At 46.4% G+C, this 15,217-nt stretch overlaps 1 protein-coding gene across 5 annotated transcripts in view; it reads right to left on the reverse strand.

Annotated features, from left to right (window-relative positions):
- The window catches only part of ARHGAP17 (Rho GTPase activating protein 17), a 94,832-nt gene extending 80,468 nt beyond the window's left edge, over positions 1–14,364 (reverse strand). For 3 of the 5 annotated variants that reach the window (XR_010661634.1, XM_065924525.1, XM_065924524.1), the window contains exon 1: positions 14,190–14,364. Coding sequence is in view for 4 of the 5 variants with exons in the window: in XM_065924525.1 (XP_065780597.1) it covers positions 14,190–14,242 (53 nt within the window). In the remaining variant the exon portion in view is untranslated. The remainder of the gene's footprint in view (positions 1–14,189) is intronic. The other 2 variants (XM_065924527.1, XM_065924523.1) reach the window with 1 other exon arrangement.
- Between the last annotated feature and the right edge of the window lie 853 nt (positions 14,365–15,217).

Consider the following 15,217-nt stretch of genomic DNA (forward strand, 5'->3'; position numbering starts at 1 on the left):
AAATATCAAATATTGATGCATATATATGGAATCTAGAAAAATCATCCTGATGAACCGATTTGCAGGGCAGGAATAGAGACACAGACATATTTAAACAGACATAGAGAACAGACTTATGGACCCAGTGGGGGCAGGAGAGGATGGGACAAATTGAGAGAGTAGCATTGAAATACATACATCACCATATGTAAAAGAGAGAGCTAGTGGGATGTTGCTGAATAACACAGGGAGCTCAGCCTGGTCCTCTGAGACAACCAGAGGGGCAGAATGGGGTGCGGGCTGGGAGGGAGGTTCCAGAGGGACAGAAACACGTATACCTACGGCAGATTCATGCTGATGCATGGCAGAAACCAACACAACACTGTAAAGCAATTATCTTCCAATTAAAAGAAATAAAAAGAAAAGAAAACCTCCTCTATTTCTCAACTTTCTCTTCCAAGTCCTTCTTCAGCCTACGTGCATTGCAATTGTTTTCTCCATATAGGTGAACTTCTACAAGTTCAGCATAAGATCACCTGCCAATCTTATGACTGAGACACAGAATAAAGGCTCATCATACATATTAAAAGATGTGAGACTAAAAGAAAAGAACAGAAGGACTTCCCTGGTGGTCCAGTGATTAAGACTCCACGCTTCCAATGCAGGGGGCCAAAGTCTGATCCTTGGTTGGGGAACCAAGAGCCCACATGCCAAGTGGTGTGGCCAGAAAACAGAGAGAGAAGGGTGGAGGGAAATGCTTGCTGATTTCCACTGGAAAGCATTTGGGTGAGGACATCTGCATTTTAGCAGGATTTAAGCATTCCTTATCATGTTTCTGGGATGCCCATTAGGGGTGCAATCACATGCCTTTTATACAATACTGCTATAAACAATTATACGGCTAAACATTATTTTGGGGAGTCTACCTAACTAAATAAGGAAAGAAAAAGAAATCATTAAAATAATACCAAAAGAAATAGAAACAAACACAGAGAATATTATATACACAGAAAAGTCAAAGAAGTAACAAAATTATCAACTGTAGCAGAGAAGTTGTAAACTATATGCAAACATCAATATGAACCATGCTTACCAATTACACTAATTAGGCGCTATTCTCAAAAATAACTATTGCAACAAAATATTTAGGAAGCACATAAAAGCTTCGGGTCTATAAAGAGATGTGCCATGCTCACGGTGTAAAGATATCAGTTCTCCCCAGGTCTAGCTCACAGGTTTCCTAGACTATAATTCCTGGGTTTTAGTTATTTCTGTCTCCTCAGGACCTAGCCCAGAGCAGGCACCCAATAAATATTGTTTGGATAAGTGAGTGAGCTCCATATCAATCAAATCCTAAATGAATTTTTCTAGGAACTAGAAAAGTGATACCAAAATTCATTTTTAGACAGATACAGGAAAGAATACCTGAAAAAGAAGAGCTCATGGAAACCATGTGTACCAGATTCAAAACATGCTACAGATCAACAGTTAGTAAAACAGTGTGGTACTGGTGTGCACACACATACAGGCACACTAAAACCATAAGTCAGTGGGAGAGAAAGTGTAATCGAAAAAGTAGATATATGAATGATATGTTTTTAAAAAGAGAGAAGCATTATAAAACACTGGAAAAGCCAAGTATCATGGTATTATCTACTTCCGTAAGTAACATCTAACCGTACACCTCTTGCCTTCACCTCAAACATCATGCTGTTAAATGTGTTTTCAAGTCAATTGCCAGGGCCCTTGTCTTAGCTCTGGCCACCGCCACGTCTCTCAGTCTATTCCAGAGCTTCCTAGCTAGTCTCCTTTCACCTTCTCCTCTTTCCCTTCCTCCACCTGCTGCCAGAATTGTCTTCCTAAAGAAAACTGATTTAATTTTCTCAACCTTCTGCATGTAAGGGCTCCCCAGATCCACTGCAATGGTCCCCAAAGCTGGAACAGAAGTCTTTCTAATGACGGTCTTCCACAGAGGAGAACAAAAGCCAGTCAATACTACCTGACTCCAAAAAGTTGGGTGTTAGTGGTCATGGGGGATCATGTGTCTGAGTTCTGCCATACTGGGGCTGTCTGGGGATGATGATTAATCCTAGCGTGTCCAGAAATGCAAAAGCAGTGAGAGCAGTTAAAAGGTTATAAGAGAGGATGAACAAGTATAATGGAAAGTAAAGAAACTAAAAGCTACCCTGTGGAAATTATGCCTCAATAGACTTTCCGTGTACAGCACAACTGTCTATAAAGGGGTAGATGGTCATCCATTTACACGAGGTGAAGAAATTTGAGTATACTGGGTTTAAGGCTTCTTAAAGCTTTGAAGGACCAATTTACTTCTCCTACTAGATGGAAATGCATCCAGAGACTTGTGAATTGAAATACCACAGTCATTCTGGACTTGAAATCATGCGGATCTACACACAACCTCTCATTAGCTAATTTGAAAATAAGAGCTGGGTAGAGTTTTACCACTGTTTAAGAGTCAGATATCATTGTCTTTTTCCAATTTATAGACAAAAAAAAAATACTAAGTAAAGAATATATTTTTTCAGGGTTTTAGGTTTTCTGCTATGAACTTTTCTTCTCTCTTGGAATTCTTAATCACCTGTCATCTCTTCCTGCCTGTTACCAAGACTGCTAAAGTATCACATGTCAGAAAAGCTTCACCTCAGTGCATTTCAGAGACCCCAAGCCTGAGCCCCTGCTCCATCCAGCCTAGCATTCACCACAGCTAGTGAAGCAGAAATGCTCTGGTGTATTTCCCCAAGGTACAGCTGGGCATGGGTTCAAGTGGCCACTCCAGGCAATGCATCTGAAAGTATCCAATGACCATGTGAAATCCAAGCTGGTAGATGTGTAAATGTTCATGCTGACAGGTAACAGGTAGTTGCCTACAAGAATTTCCGTGTAGTTCTGAACATTTATATATTTAAATATTTGCATTTATTTCAGCATTTGTTTACTTAGTCTACAATTTATGATTTAAACTCTAGGAGGCAAAAACTTGGCTAACCCATGTGGAAGAACACTGAGAAACCATAGAAGAAATGCTGATGAAACATTAAAAGAGAGATCAAATTGACTACTAGATTAGACTATTGATAAGGAAGATACCTAAAAAAGAATTGAGGGAAAGGAGGGGAAGAGAAACATCTTAAGACTAATTAGAAGGAAGAAGCCTATGCAAACAACAAGCTGTGAAATATCAAGACACAGGAAGCAGATCTTACAACCCAGAGCACTGAGGAGAACTGAATATGTTTTCATATCATTTGCTACAAATAGGCTCTACCTATTCAAAATCAAGATATGGTATTAATATTTACTTACTAACACCTAAGATCCACTAGAATAGATGCATTTGGCTGTATTTGTGTGTGTTTTCCTACTCAAGTTCCTAGGCATCAGTTATATTTTTAACCCTAGCCCCTAGCATTTGACAGGTTCTCAATATACATTGGATATTCCCAAGTGGCACAGTGGTAAAGAATCCGTCTTCCACTGCAGGAGACACAAGTTCAATCCCTGGGTCGGGAAGATCATCTGGAGGAGGACATGGCAAACCACTCTAGTATTCTTGCCTGGAGAATCCTACAGACAGAGGAGCCTGGCAGGCTTCAGTCCACAGAGTCACAGAGTCGGACACGACTGAAGCAACTCAGCACACACGCAAAATACACGTTGGTTGGGTCGAATTGGTAACTGAACAGTGAAACTGACAATTGAACATTAACTCCATGGCAATTAAATACACAAATGACATACAGAAAACTTGAACGTATAAGGAAACACAAATATAGTGACAGTGGTCATTTCAGCTTAAGTGGAAAAAAGCAAAATAAGTAATGAATTTAAAGAAAGACAACATCTGGACTTCCCCAGTGGTCCAGTGGTTAGGACTCCACCTGCCAAGGCCGGGGACACGACTTTGATTCCAGGTCTGGGAAAATCCCACATGCCAAGGAGCAACTAAGCCCATGCACCTAAAGCCTGTGCTCTGCAATTAAAGAAGCCACAACAGTGAGAAGCCCACAAACCTCAATGAAGAGTAGCTCCTACGCACCACAGCTAGAGAAAGCCTGCGTGCAGCAACAAAGACCCAGCACATCCAGAAACAATTACTTAAAAAAAAATAAGATGTCTAGGGCTACGAGGGTGATGGTGAGACAGGGCACTCATCATGTCTTGCATGGTGATGGGCATTGCTGGGGGACATACTTGCTGTAAATGTCCTGCAAACGGAATGACGCACTGTCACATTAGCAGGCAATTTGCAGTACATGCCTGCCTGCTCAGTCGCTCAGCTGTGTCCAACTCTTGCAACCCCATGGAGCGCAGCCCGCCAGGCTCCTCTGTCCATGGGATTTCCCAGGCAAGAATACTGAGTGGGTTCCCACGCCCTTCTCTAGGGGGTCTTCCAGACCCCAGGGATAGAACCTGCATTTCCTGCTTGACAGGTGGATTCTTTACCACTGAGCCACCAGGGAACCCCCAATTTGCAGTACACTGACCACAAAAATACTGATTTCCTACAAATGCATGTATTCAAAACTCCAGAGAATTCATCAGGAAAAAAATAATAATAATTTAGAGGGGAATGGCTAAGATCATTAAAACAGCAACAGGCCATGTCAAAAGTAAGGGGAAAGCTAGATGTTCCTCAGAAGGGATAAGGACCAGCTCAAGTCAGCAGAGGCAGCTGGAAGGTCACTGTGGGTCCAGGTGAAAAAAAAAAATGAAAGCTTGAACTAAGGTCATTGGAAGAATGGTCATCGAGGGGCAGAGACCAAGTCAAAAGATACTCAGGAGGCAGAACTGCCAGATGGCGGTGACAGCCTGGATGTGATAAAGGGGGGGTTGGAGGGGGAGGGCGGGCCTGACGGGCGACTGGGTAGGTGTGGAGGCATTCCACACACTAGGGCAAGAGTCAGCAAACTCTCTAAAGGGAACAGATGGTAAACGGCATAGGCTCTGTGGGCCGGACGATCGCCGTTAAAACCACTTAGCTCTGCTGCATCAGCGCATGGCTATTTTATTTTTTTTTACAAAGCAGGTGGTGGGCAGGATTTGGCCTGCGGGCCAAAGTTTGTCGACCTGGAGACTAGGGAATTCAAGGAAAGGAGATCAATCTGGGAATGAAGTTCATGAGTTCAAGGTTAGCAGGACACTTAAAGTGGAGACGTTCAGTCTAGGGACAAAGAGATACTAGGGCCAGACTCATGAACTTGAGAGTCGTCAGTCGTGTGGTGGCAGTGATGGGGCTGAGATCACCCGGGGGAAATGGCCTCAGAAGAGAAGGGATGAAGGGCACGTCCCTGTCCCGATCCAGGGCAGGTGGGCAATGTCACTTCAACTCACTACGGCCCTGGAAAGTTAAGAGGCATTATAACCTAACCTCCCTTAGCTCCTTTATCTTAAAAAGAGGCTCCTATTTTAACACAGGGCTTTCATTCCCTTTTCTAAGATAGATGACTTCCAAGACTGAGTTTCAGTGTCATAGATGAAAAAGAAAACTTCCCACTGGCTGGAAAATAAGGCAATTCTAAAGTAAAATGCCTATCGGCTTTTTAATGTTTCATTTTTATTATGAATTTCATACTCAAAACATCTGTCACATGTGTGTTAAGTATAATGAAAGATGATAGAACAAATGTTTGGTCCCCCATCTTAAGAAGAAGTGAATTAAGTTCATTATCAAAACACTACTGTCCAACGTTCATACCTTAAGAGTTAGTCTCCAAAACCAGAGGTCAAAGCAGGCAGCATGAGACCAGATAAAGCCTGAAGATATATTTTCTCGGGCCTACACTAATGTTTTCTTTTTGGCTGTGAACATCTAAACACCAAGAAATTGCACTCTGGAATAAATATTATTAAAAATGGGGAGATGTAACTAAAATGTACACACATTTCACCACGGCAACAAGTGCTGGAGCTGAGAGCAAAAATCCCTGTTTTTTAAGATTCTTTTTTTGATATGGACCATTTTTAAAGTCTTTATTGAATCTGTCACAATATTGCTTCGGTTTCATGCTTTAGTTTTTTGAATATCAGGCGTGTGGGTTCTTAGTTCTCCGACCAGGGATCAAACCTGCAGCCCCCTGCACTGGAAGGCCAAGTCTTAACCATGGACTGCCAGGGAGGTCCCAACTGTCCCCTTTAAATAAACATGCCTCACCATGCCTCATAGTCCTCACCATGCCCTATGCCTTACACCTGTCTACCACTTCACCTACTAATTTTGCTTGCCTGGCATTTGAGTTTGTGACTCCCTCCTTACAGAGTATTAATTGTGGTTCCCAACTTTTTGGAAAATAGGAGACATTATGTAAAGCAAAATTTCAGACTCTCTCACCAGGAACATTACAGGTCCACAATCCCTTATCCATCACTCTAAAATTAAAAAAAAAAAAAAAAAAAAAAAAACACTTTTTCTGCAACTCATTTGACAACATAACTTGACCTAAGCTAACATGAAGCTATTTATAATCTTAAGGATTCCATTTAGTGTGAAATACATTCATATACTTTGCTATAGAAATATTAACATGTATGATTATGGGCTACTGCCCCAGACCGTACTGGAGATATTATATCTAATAATAATAGCATATGTGCACTTTTCTTTAAAATCTGAAAAATTCTGAATTCTGAAGCCCGTCTGATCCCAGAGGTTTTGGATAAAGGACTGTGGGCCTATTATACTTTTGTTATCTACATTTAAGAATACACACACACACACACACACAAAGCAGACGGGAGTGCAATAATAATATTTTTACATGGATTTATACTTGATTAATTATAATGGCATTTATCTATATGTGAGAAACAGAAATAGAACAATATATGCAAAACCATTCACAGTCTGAGAAGAATGCATAGAGCACAGGCTGCCTCTAGGACCCTAGGCCAGAGTGTGGGACCCTACACCAGACTCTGGTGGGGTTAGCCGTGTATACACTGCGAATCACAGGTACAAAGTGAAGTGAAAGTCGCTCACTTGTGTCTGACTCTTTGCAACCCCATAGACTATACAGTCCATGGAATTCTCCAGGCCAGAATACTGGAGAGAGTAGACTTTCCCTTCTCCAGGGGATCCTCCCAACCCAGGGATCGAACCCAGGTATCCTGCATTGCAGGTGGATTCTTTACCAGCTGAGCCACAAGGGAAGCCTAAGAAAACTGGAGCAGGTAGCATATCCATTCTCCAGCAGATCTTCCCGACCCAGGAATCAAACTGGGGTCTCCTGCATTACAAACACTATATGGTATGTGAAAATGATGCTATGTGACCATATCCTTTGGGGTTTTCCCCCCCAACTCAGTTAATAATGAGTTTTCACTCACCTATAAATACCCTGTTTGCTCTCCTAGGATTTCACATATATGTAAAGTACATCACAAGGCCACAGAAGGTCAGATTCAGAAGAAACTGCAAAGGTACCAGACTCCTTGCCACGCCTGCTCTAAGTGGAGGCTGGATGGAATCCACTCGGATTGGAGCAGAGCACAGCTGCCTCCTCTGTCTCAGAATTACTGTTCAGAGAAAGTCAATGTGAGTAAAATGAGAAGGCAGAGTAGGGGGTGCATCCTCAGTCGCTTCAGTTGTGTTTGACTCTGAGACCTCATGGACTGTAGCCTAGCAGGCTCTTCTGTCCACGGGATTCTTCAGGCAATCCCAAGGGCATTGCCATGCCCTCCTCCAGGGGATCTTGCCAACCCAGGGTTCAAACCCAAGTCTCCCATGTCTCCGGTATTTGCAGGCGGATTCTTTACCAGCAGGGTCACCTGGGAAGCCCAGAGCAGGTGAGGGATGTAGTATGTGATGCCGACAAGAGCAAGGAAGGGGTGTCTCATGGAAGAGAGACAAGATGGAGTCTGCGTGGCTCCAGAGGGCTATTCTGGGTGTGCCGGTAGAGGGGTACTGCTGACTCACCTTGAGAGTTTAGCGCTGCCCACCTGGGCGGGGGAGAGGGTCATTAGATATCTGTGACCTTCAGGGAGGGTCGGCAAAGACTGTACTTGGGTGGCCAAAAAGTTCATTCGGATTTTTCTGTGCCATCTTCAGGGAAAACCAGAACGAACTTTTTGGCCAACCAAATAACAGACTAAAACAAGCCAGGTAGGGACTGGGCTGAACTGGATGGCGTGTGCCCCACCCAGACAGGACGGCTCAGCTCAGTTCCTGCCTCCTGTACTTGGGAGGGGTGGCAGGCACTGCCAGGTCTTCTGAGATTTTATATGCCACCGGAAATCCAGGTTTTCATGTGAAAACTTCTCATTTTTAAATAGGAGCCAACGAAGACTCCAGTATTCTTTGCCTGGAAAATCCCCATGGACAGAGGAGACTGGCCTTGAAGAAAGTCGGACACGACTGAGTGACTAAGCATAGCACAACAAAGACTCCGAGCTCCCAACGCAGGAGGCCTGGGTTCGATCCCTGGTTGGGGAACCAGATCCCGCATGCTGCAGCTAAGATCCAGAGTGCCACAACTAAGACCTGGTGCAGCCAAATAAATACATAAAATATAGTTTAAAAAACAGATAAAAATATGAGCCAATGATTGTAAAAAAAAAAAAGTACTGAATAGGCCAAAGAGAACACACTGGCGCCTTGGTTTGGATAATTCACATGTCTGGATCCTGGAAGGACTAGAACAGGCTTTGTCAGTCTCAGCAGTCTTGAATTTGGGATCAGATAAGTCTGGGCTGTGAGGCTCTCAGGTCAGGGGCATTGTAGCATATGTAGCAGCCTCCCAGGACACCACCTACCCCTCCCCCAACCAAGTTAGGACAATCAAAAAAAAGTCTCCAGACGCGCCAGATGTCCCCCAGGGGGAAAAACCATACCTGGTAAGAGCCACTAAACTAGAGCAACATCCAGCTCTCAGCCTCAAGGATTTTAGCAAAAGTATCACTCACGACTCTTATAGGTTTCTTAACGTAAGAGTTCCCACACGAAGTAAGGATTTACAGCTGCTTTGGAACTAGAATCCAGAGTTTAAATATGTCATTTACTAGCTTGATGACCTCTCTGAGTTCTGGCTTCCTTATCATTATATCAGGAACAAATAACACCACCTCTTAAGAGTTACTGAAAGAGGGCGATGGGATAATTTATGCAAAGCACTGGGCCCAGCAGCTTAATAAGCACCAAAGACATTTAATAAACATTAATCCTTCCCTGGTGAAGAGGCAGCCCAGATTGTGTAGTGGGAAGAACGTGGGATCCAGAGTCAGAAGCCCAGGACCCAAGTCATGCCTCAGCGTCTTAGTAGCTGTATGAACCTGGCAGGTCATTTCCCTCTTTCTAAAATAGAAACAATCATTGCCAGTAGCGAGAACCAAGCCAGGTGGTCTGCTACTGTGCTATGTACTTAGTTCTAAGCTTGGTCGTGTCTGACTCTTTGCCACCCAACTGACTGTCGTCTGTCAGGCTCCTCTGTCCATGGGGATTCTCCAGGCAAGGATACTGGAGTGGGTTGCCATTGCCTTCTCCAATAATATCAGGGTAAGGTACAGGAAAAATAAGAAAAATAATAATAGGGATCCTGAACTCCGAGGTCCTTCTAGACAAGCAACTGCCAGCTGGTGACCCACAGGCCAAATCTGGCCACTGATGGATTTGTTTGCCCCAGTATCACAGTGATTGTCTCATTTGCATTAAATGTCACCTAAAGGAGATCAGTCCTGGGTGTTCATTGGAAGGACTGATACTGAAGCTGAAACTCCAGTACTGTGGCCACCTCATTCGAAGAGCTGACTCATTAGAAAAGACCCCGATGATGGGAGGGATTGGGGGCAGGAGAAAAAGGGGACGACAGAGGATGAGATGGCTGGATGGCATCACCGACTCGATGGATATGAGTTTGAGTAAACTCCGGGAGATGGTGATGGACAGGGAGGCCTGGCGTGCTGCGATTCATGGGGTCTCAAAGAGTCGGACACGACTGAGTAACTGAACTGAACTGAACTGAAAACTTTCATTGAAGTCCAGATTTCAGGCTTTTCTGGAAAGGTGCAAAGGTTGAGCCCATATTCTCTGGGTCCATATTCTCCTGTGCCCTTTTTGGTAGGAGGGGGGCGGGGAGGGGCACGCCCCCAACCCTTACCTGTCCTCAGTCACTCATTTATTTTACCTGTCTGGCCCCTCCAGGTATTTGAGTTTGTAACCTTGGCTTATCTCAAAAGCTTTGAACCTCCAGGGAGTACTTCAGTCAAGGCAGGAACCCACACCCAATGAGACACTCCCTCCCAGAGCCTCACCTAGGTCATAACTCTCCTGGTTACTCCTTCAGATTCCTTTTCTCCTGGACACTCCAACCTCATAACTAAACTTTCTTCGAGGTCCTCATGCCGTGTACACTTTCCTACTGGTAGGGCATCCCCTCCTCCAAATCGCCACCTGCGTCCACTGGATTATCTGCACCAAGGATTTTCAAAGAACAAAATGCCTGCTTCTTGCGGCAGCTGGGCTGGGCTGTGTTCAGTCGAGTCCGACACTGCGATCCCGTGGACTGCAGCCAGGCTCCTCTGTCCAGGGAATTAGACTACAAAAGACCTGACATGATGTTTCTTGTTTCCTAACCAGCACCCCAGTTTCCCTTGGGGAGCCAGCACTCCTCCACTCTCAGTCCCTGAGGTTTAGATGGGAGTTGACTCCACACCCATTTCCAGGGAGAAGCAGGGGACCCAGTCAGAAGCACTGAGTCAATTTTGGGTCTTTGGAGACAGTGACTGGGAGAAAAGGTTTTTCTGTCCTTCTAGGACTGGAACTGAGGACGATGGAAGGGGGGGCCGGGGGGGGGGTTCTCCTGTGGACACACACAGTTTATTGGGAGAGTGGAACCCCTGGATCCAGCCCAGCCTGAAACCAGACTCCTTTTGGATATTTTTTGGTCACATATAAGCCAATTAATTCCCACCTTCACTTATGGCAGTTTGAAATGGGTCTTCATACTACCAAGAGAGACCTCATTAATACAAAAGAAATCTGAAAGTGCTTGAAGATGGAGACAAAGCCAAAAGGCTTTGTCCGAGCTTTCTTCTGTTTTTCGTTACCTCCCTCTGTCCAATAAGAACCAGCATTAGCCAGCCCTCTGAAAGCGCATATCTCAGGGTAACAATTATTTCTTTGCTTGCCTATCTCTTCCACAAATCTATTGAGCTCCTTCAGGGCAGAAACAGGGAGGCAGAAATAGACTCCAATACCTCACATACTCACACACAGTTTGGGCCGAACAACTGTTAAATAGATTAATCAACAAAAGGCAAGGGGGCACAAAAGAACCATCCTCCTTGTCTCCTTTGTGACACCCACCTCAGGAGACCACCTCATTCGAACCACCTTCTCAAACAGACTCATCCACCCATCACAAACAAATTGCATCATGAGAACTCACTTCTTCCAGCCATTACTAACTCTCCCACATGTTGGTCCCACGGAACCTCACTGTGGGGTTACTCACAAGGTCCTCATTCTGCAAAGAGAATACTTCATCGAAAGACACCACCCAGAACTACAGACAGTACACACTGTGGGCAAGTCATTCACATGTACAACTTCACTCATTAGCCAGAGTGTGTGTTTTAGCCTTTGTTTTGACCCCAGTACATCCAGAAGCCTGGTTTTGATATCCACCAACCATCTGCTTCTGCCCAATAACAATTTCAGGCTCTCTCCTGCCTCCTGTATCTTTCCTCCCTAGTCCTTGACAATTACTTAAGGGGGGGGGGGGGGGGAGACAAACATATACAGGAAATCAACAGCAGTAAAGTAACAGGTTCCCCAGTAAAAACACTTTTGACTTTAGGTGCATAATTGCCACACCCTTAATACCACTGTAATAGCTGCAGCTTACACTGCATCAGGCAATAAAGATTTTCAAACAGAGTCAAAGGTCAGAGCCAGAATTACAGTGAGTCACATCACTGCACTCAGTCTATCCAGTTCTCGTTTTCCTATACCACTTGAACAATCTAGTGAGAGCTGGATTTACATTCATTTGACCATGTTTATTGAGGATCTGCCAAATGATAGGAACCACAGAAGATCCCGGGAATCAAAGAAGAAAGAGTAATCATTCTTAAATGAAGAATGCTGGCAAGTAAAGAAGCAATTACATTATGGAAAAACAGGTGCTGTGTGGGATTAGGAAAGAGCCAAGGAGGGACGTCTAAACTCTGTCCCAGGGAAGGTCTTTTAGAGGCGGAGACTTTTCCAAGGAGACCTGAGGAATAAGTGGGAAGTGACCTAGGGCAGGTGTGGTAAAAGAGATTCCTTTCTGATAGTTCCAAGTAGAGGCTAATATGTAAGAGAAGTATAGCCTCCACTGAAAACTGAAAGTAGGCAAGTATGGCTAGAATTTAAAAGTATAAAAAGAGAACCTGCGACAGAGGACGCAGGGGCCAAAGACACCCTGAACAGTTGCCCTGAATCAGCTTTGCAGCTTTAAAGCCTGAGAACTTTGTTTAAAAAAAAAAAAAAAATCACTTGCTTGATATAGTCTATAAACAGACCAAAATGACTCTCTGACAAATGCATCTTGACACTCACTAAATATTGATTCCCTGATGCAAGTTCCCGAGAACACTAAGAGGGGTAGAAAATTCACAGAATTATCTTGTAATTCATTCCCAGATTCTTGACTGAAACATGAGCCATCGCCAATACTCTGTCCTGGTGACTTAGCCATGAAGAATTCACCTGTGATGAAGAAGACTGCCTGCAATGCAGGAGACACGGGTTTGAATCCTGGGTCAGGAAGATTCCCCCAGAGAAGGAAATAGCAACCCACTCCAGTATTCTGGCTTGGGAAATCCCATGGACAGAGGAACCTGGCAGGCTACCGTCCAAGATGGCAAATTCGACATGACTTAGTGACTCAACCACCAACACCACAATACTTTGTCTACCTTCCTCACCACGTTATTTCTATCATTTCCCCACAAATAACAGAAAACAAGGCACATCTAGGCTTTAGCCTAGACAGGAATTAACTCTGGAAAAAGGAGAGACGCACACCAAGCTAACAGGGAGGGGTACCAAAAAGACCTAAACAACAAAACTAAGCAAAAAGTTGAGGGAAACGAAACAGTAAAGAGCACATTTAGAAAACTCAAGAGGAAGTAAAAGTATTTTCATACACACACACGAAAAAAGAAGTGTCCCACGTGCTTTGGCCAAACCAAACTCCCCCTTTGACTCAACTGCTGCAAAAAAGCAGCCAACGCAGTGAAAAAAAATTCCGGCATTCATCTCTCTTCCCAGAATAAACAGCAAAACCGGTACCATACAGCTAACTTGCCCTGGATAGGCCGTGAAAAATCTGCCCCAGGTAACACATCACATGACAGTCCTCTTCAGAAGCTCTCAAGACCACAGACCAGTCCTGTCCCGACGGCGGTTCCTCTACTAACTCCCTCTCTCCTGTCATTTCAGAATCAAGGCTTGTCAAGCAGTCAAGGAATCCTAAAGAAGCAGGGAGCAGGATTTGCTTCCAAACCCAAAGTGAGAAAGACTCTTAAAATGATATTTATTTTTAAACTGGCGCTAGGCGTTTCCAGAATCCTTTTCTCCTAATTTTTTTTTCCCCAAGCTTTTTTAAATGTCAAGCTGTCCGGTTTCATATTCGCCTCTGGTCTAGAGACAGCACCACCTCGTAACTCCCTCAAAGGGCGGTCTGAAACTCACCAGGCAGATCCGCTGGGCTTGTGACCCTTGCTTCTTGCTGCTCGCCTGCCCGCTACCCCTCGCCCCCAGGCACTTGCCAGTGAGGTTTTGCAGCAGGGGGGCCAAACGGAAAGGCTGAGAATGCCGCCCCCAAGCCCAGCAGCCTCGGACACACCACTGATCGGAGTTGCAGCCCCAGGCGGCGGCCCGGGGCTGCCCGATCCCGGGGGAGGGAAAGACGAAGGGCAGGTCCAGTCCCAGGAGGGCGATGCTCCGCAGGGCAGTGGGGACCCCGAGGGGTGGGAGCGGGAGGCGCGGTCCGTCCGGCCGGTCTCCGGGGGCCAGGCGGCGGCCCAGAGCCGGCCTCCAGGCCGCGGCGTGGCGCAGACCCCGACCCTGGGCCCCGCCGGCCTCGGGCGGAGCCTCAGCCTGGCCCGTAGCTGCCGGGCGCGCGGAAGAAGCCGGCCCGCCCCCCCCCACCCAACCTCGACCGCGACCCCCGGCCCGCGCGACCCCCGGCGGCCCGGCGCGGCGCACTCGCCTGCCCACGGTCTGGTTGGCCAGCTGCTTCATGCGGTTGAACTGCTTCTTCATGGCGGCGGCGGCGGCGGCCCGCGGGGCTCGGGCCGGGCAGGACGGGGGACGGCCTGGCGGCTCCTACATCGCTTCCCGGCCGAGGCGCGGCGGCGGCGGCACTGCTCCCCAGGCCCGCGGCCCCGCCCTCGCCGCGTCACTTCCAGCGGCGCCGCCCGCCGGCCAGGCCGGGTCGGGGCGGGCGAGGAGCGCCAGGCCCGGGGCGGCGCGCGGCCAGGCCTCCGGGGGCCGCGTGGTCCCCCCGCCTCCAGGGGGTTCCCTGGGCCCGGCGACGCGCGGCCGCCCGCGGCCCCGCGGCCCCGCGGTCCACCCGCACCTCGGCGTGTTTGTGCTTCCGCTCAGCGATCGCCTGCTCCGGTGATATTCATCTTTAACTCGCTTCCCAGACTAGATCGCAAACACGCGGTGGGCAAAGCAGACACAAAGAGTGGAGACCCCAAGAGCCGCCAAGTCACCCTCGGGACTAGACCCCGGGCAGGGCTCTCTGGGGGGCGCGGGAGGCGAAGTGGAACGGGAAAGGAGCTTTGGGCCGATGGAAAGGCTCACGTCTTTATCAGGGCCGAGCTTATGCGCGGGTGTAGACGTTTGTCAAAATACACCAACTTGGACTCTTAAGGCGGACCCGTGTCCCTACGTACATTTACCTTGATTTTTTTTTTTTAAGAAAAAAAAATAATAGTTGCGTGAAACAAGTTGCAGGCCAGTGTGTGTTGTGAGATGCCACTTGGTTAAAAAGTCAGATGCAATTAAATATATTTTATTCCTATTTGAATACTATTACGGAGAAGGAAATGGCAACCCACTCCAGTAATCTTACCTGGAGAATTCCATGAACAGAGGAGCCTGGCAGGCTACAGTCCATGGGGTTGCAGAGAGTCAGGCATGACTGAGCAACTATCACACACTGTGGTACTGCTGCTCTTTTATTGATTTAAATCTACCTTGAATGTCACTCCATATCATAAAGAAGAGAAA

The sequence above is a fragment of the Muntiacus reevesi genome, chromosome 2, assembly GCF_963930625.1.
Source record: "Muntiacus reevesi chromosome 2, mMunRee1.1, whole genome shotgun sequence".
Classification (NCBI taxonomy): Eukaryota; Metazoa; Chordata; class Mammalia; order Artiodactyla; family Cervidae; genus Muntiacus; species Muntiacus reevesi.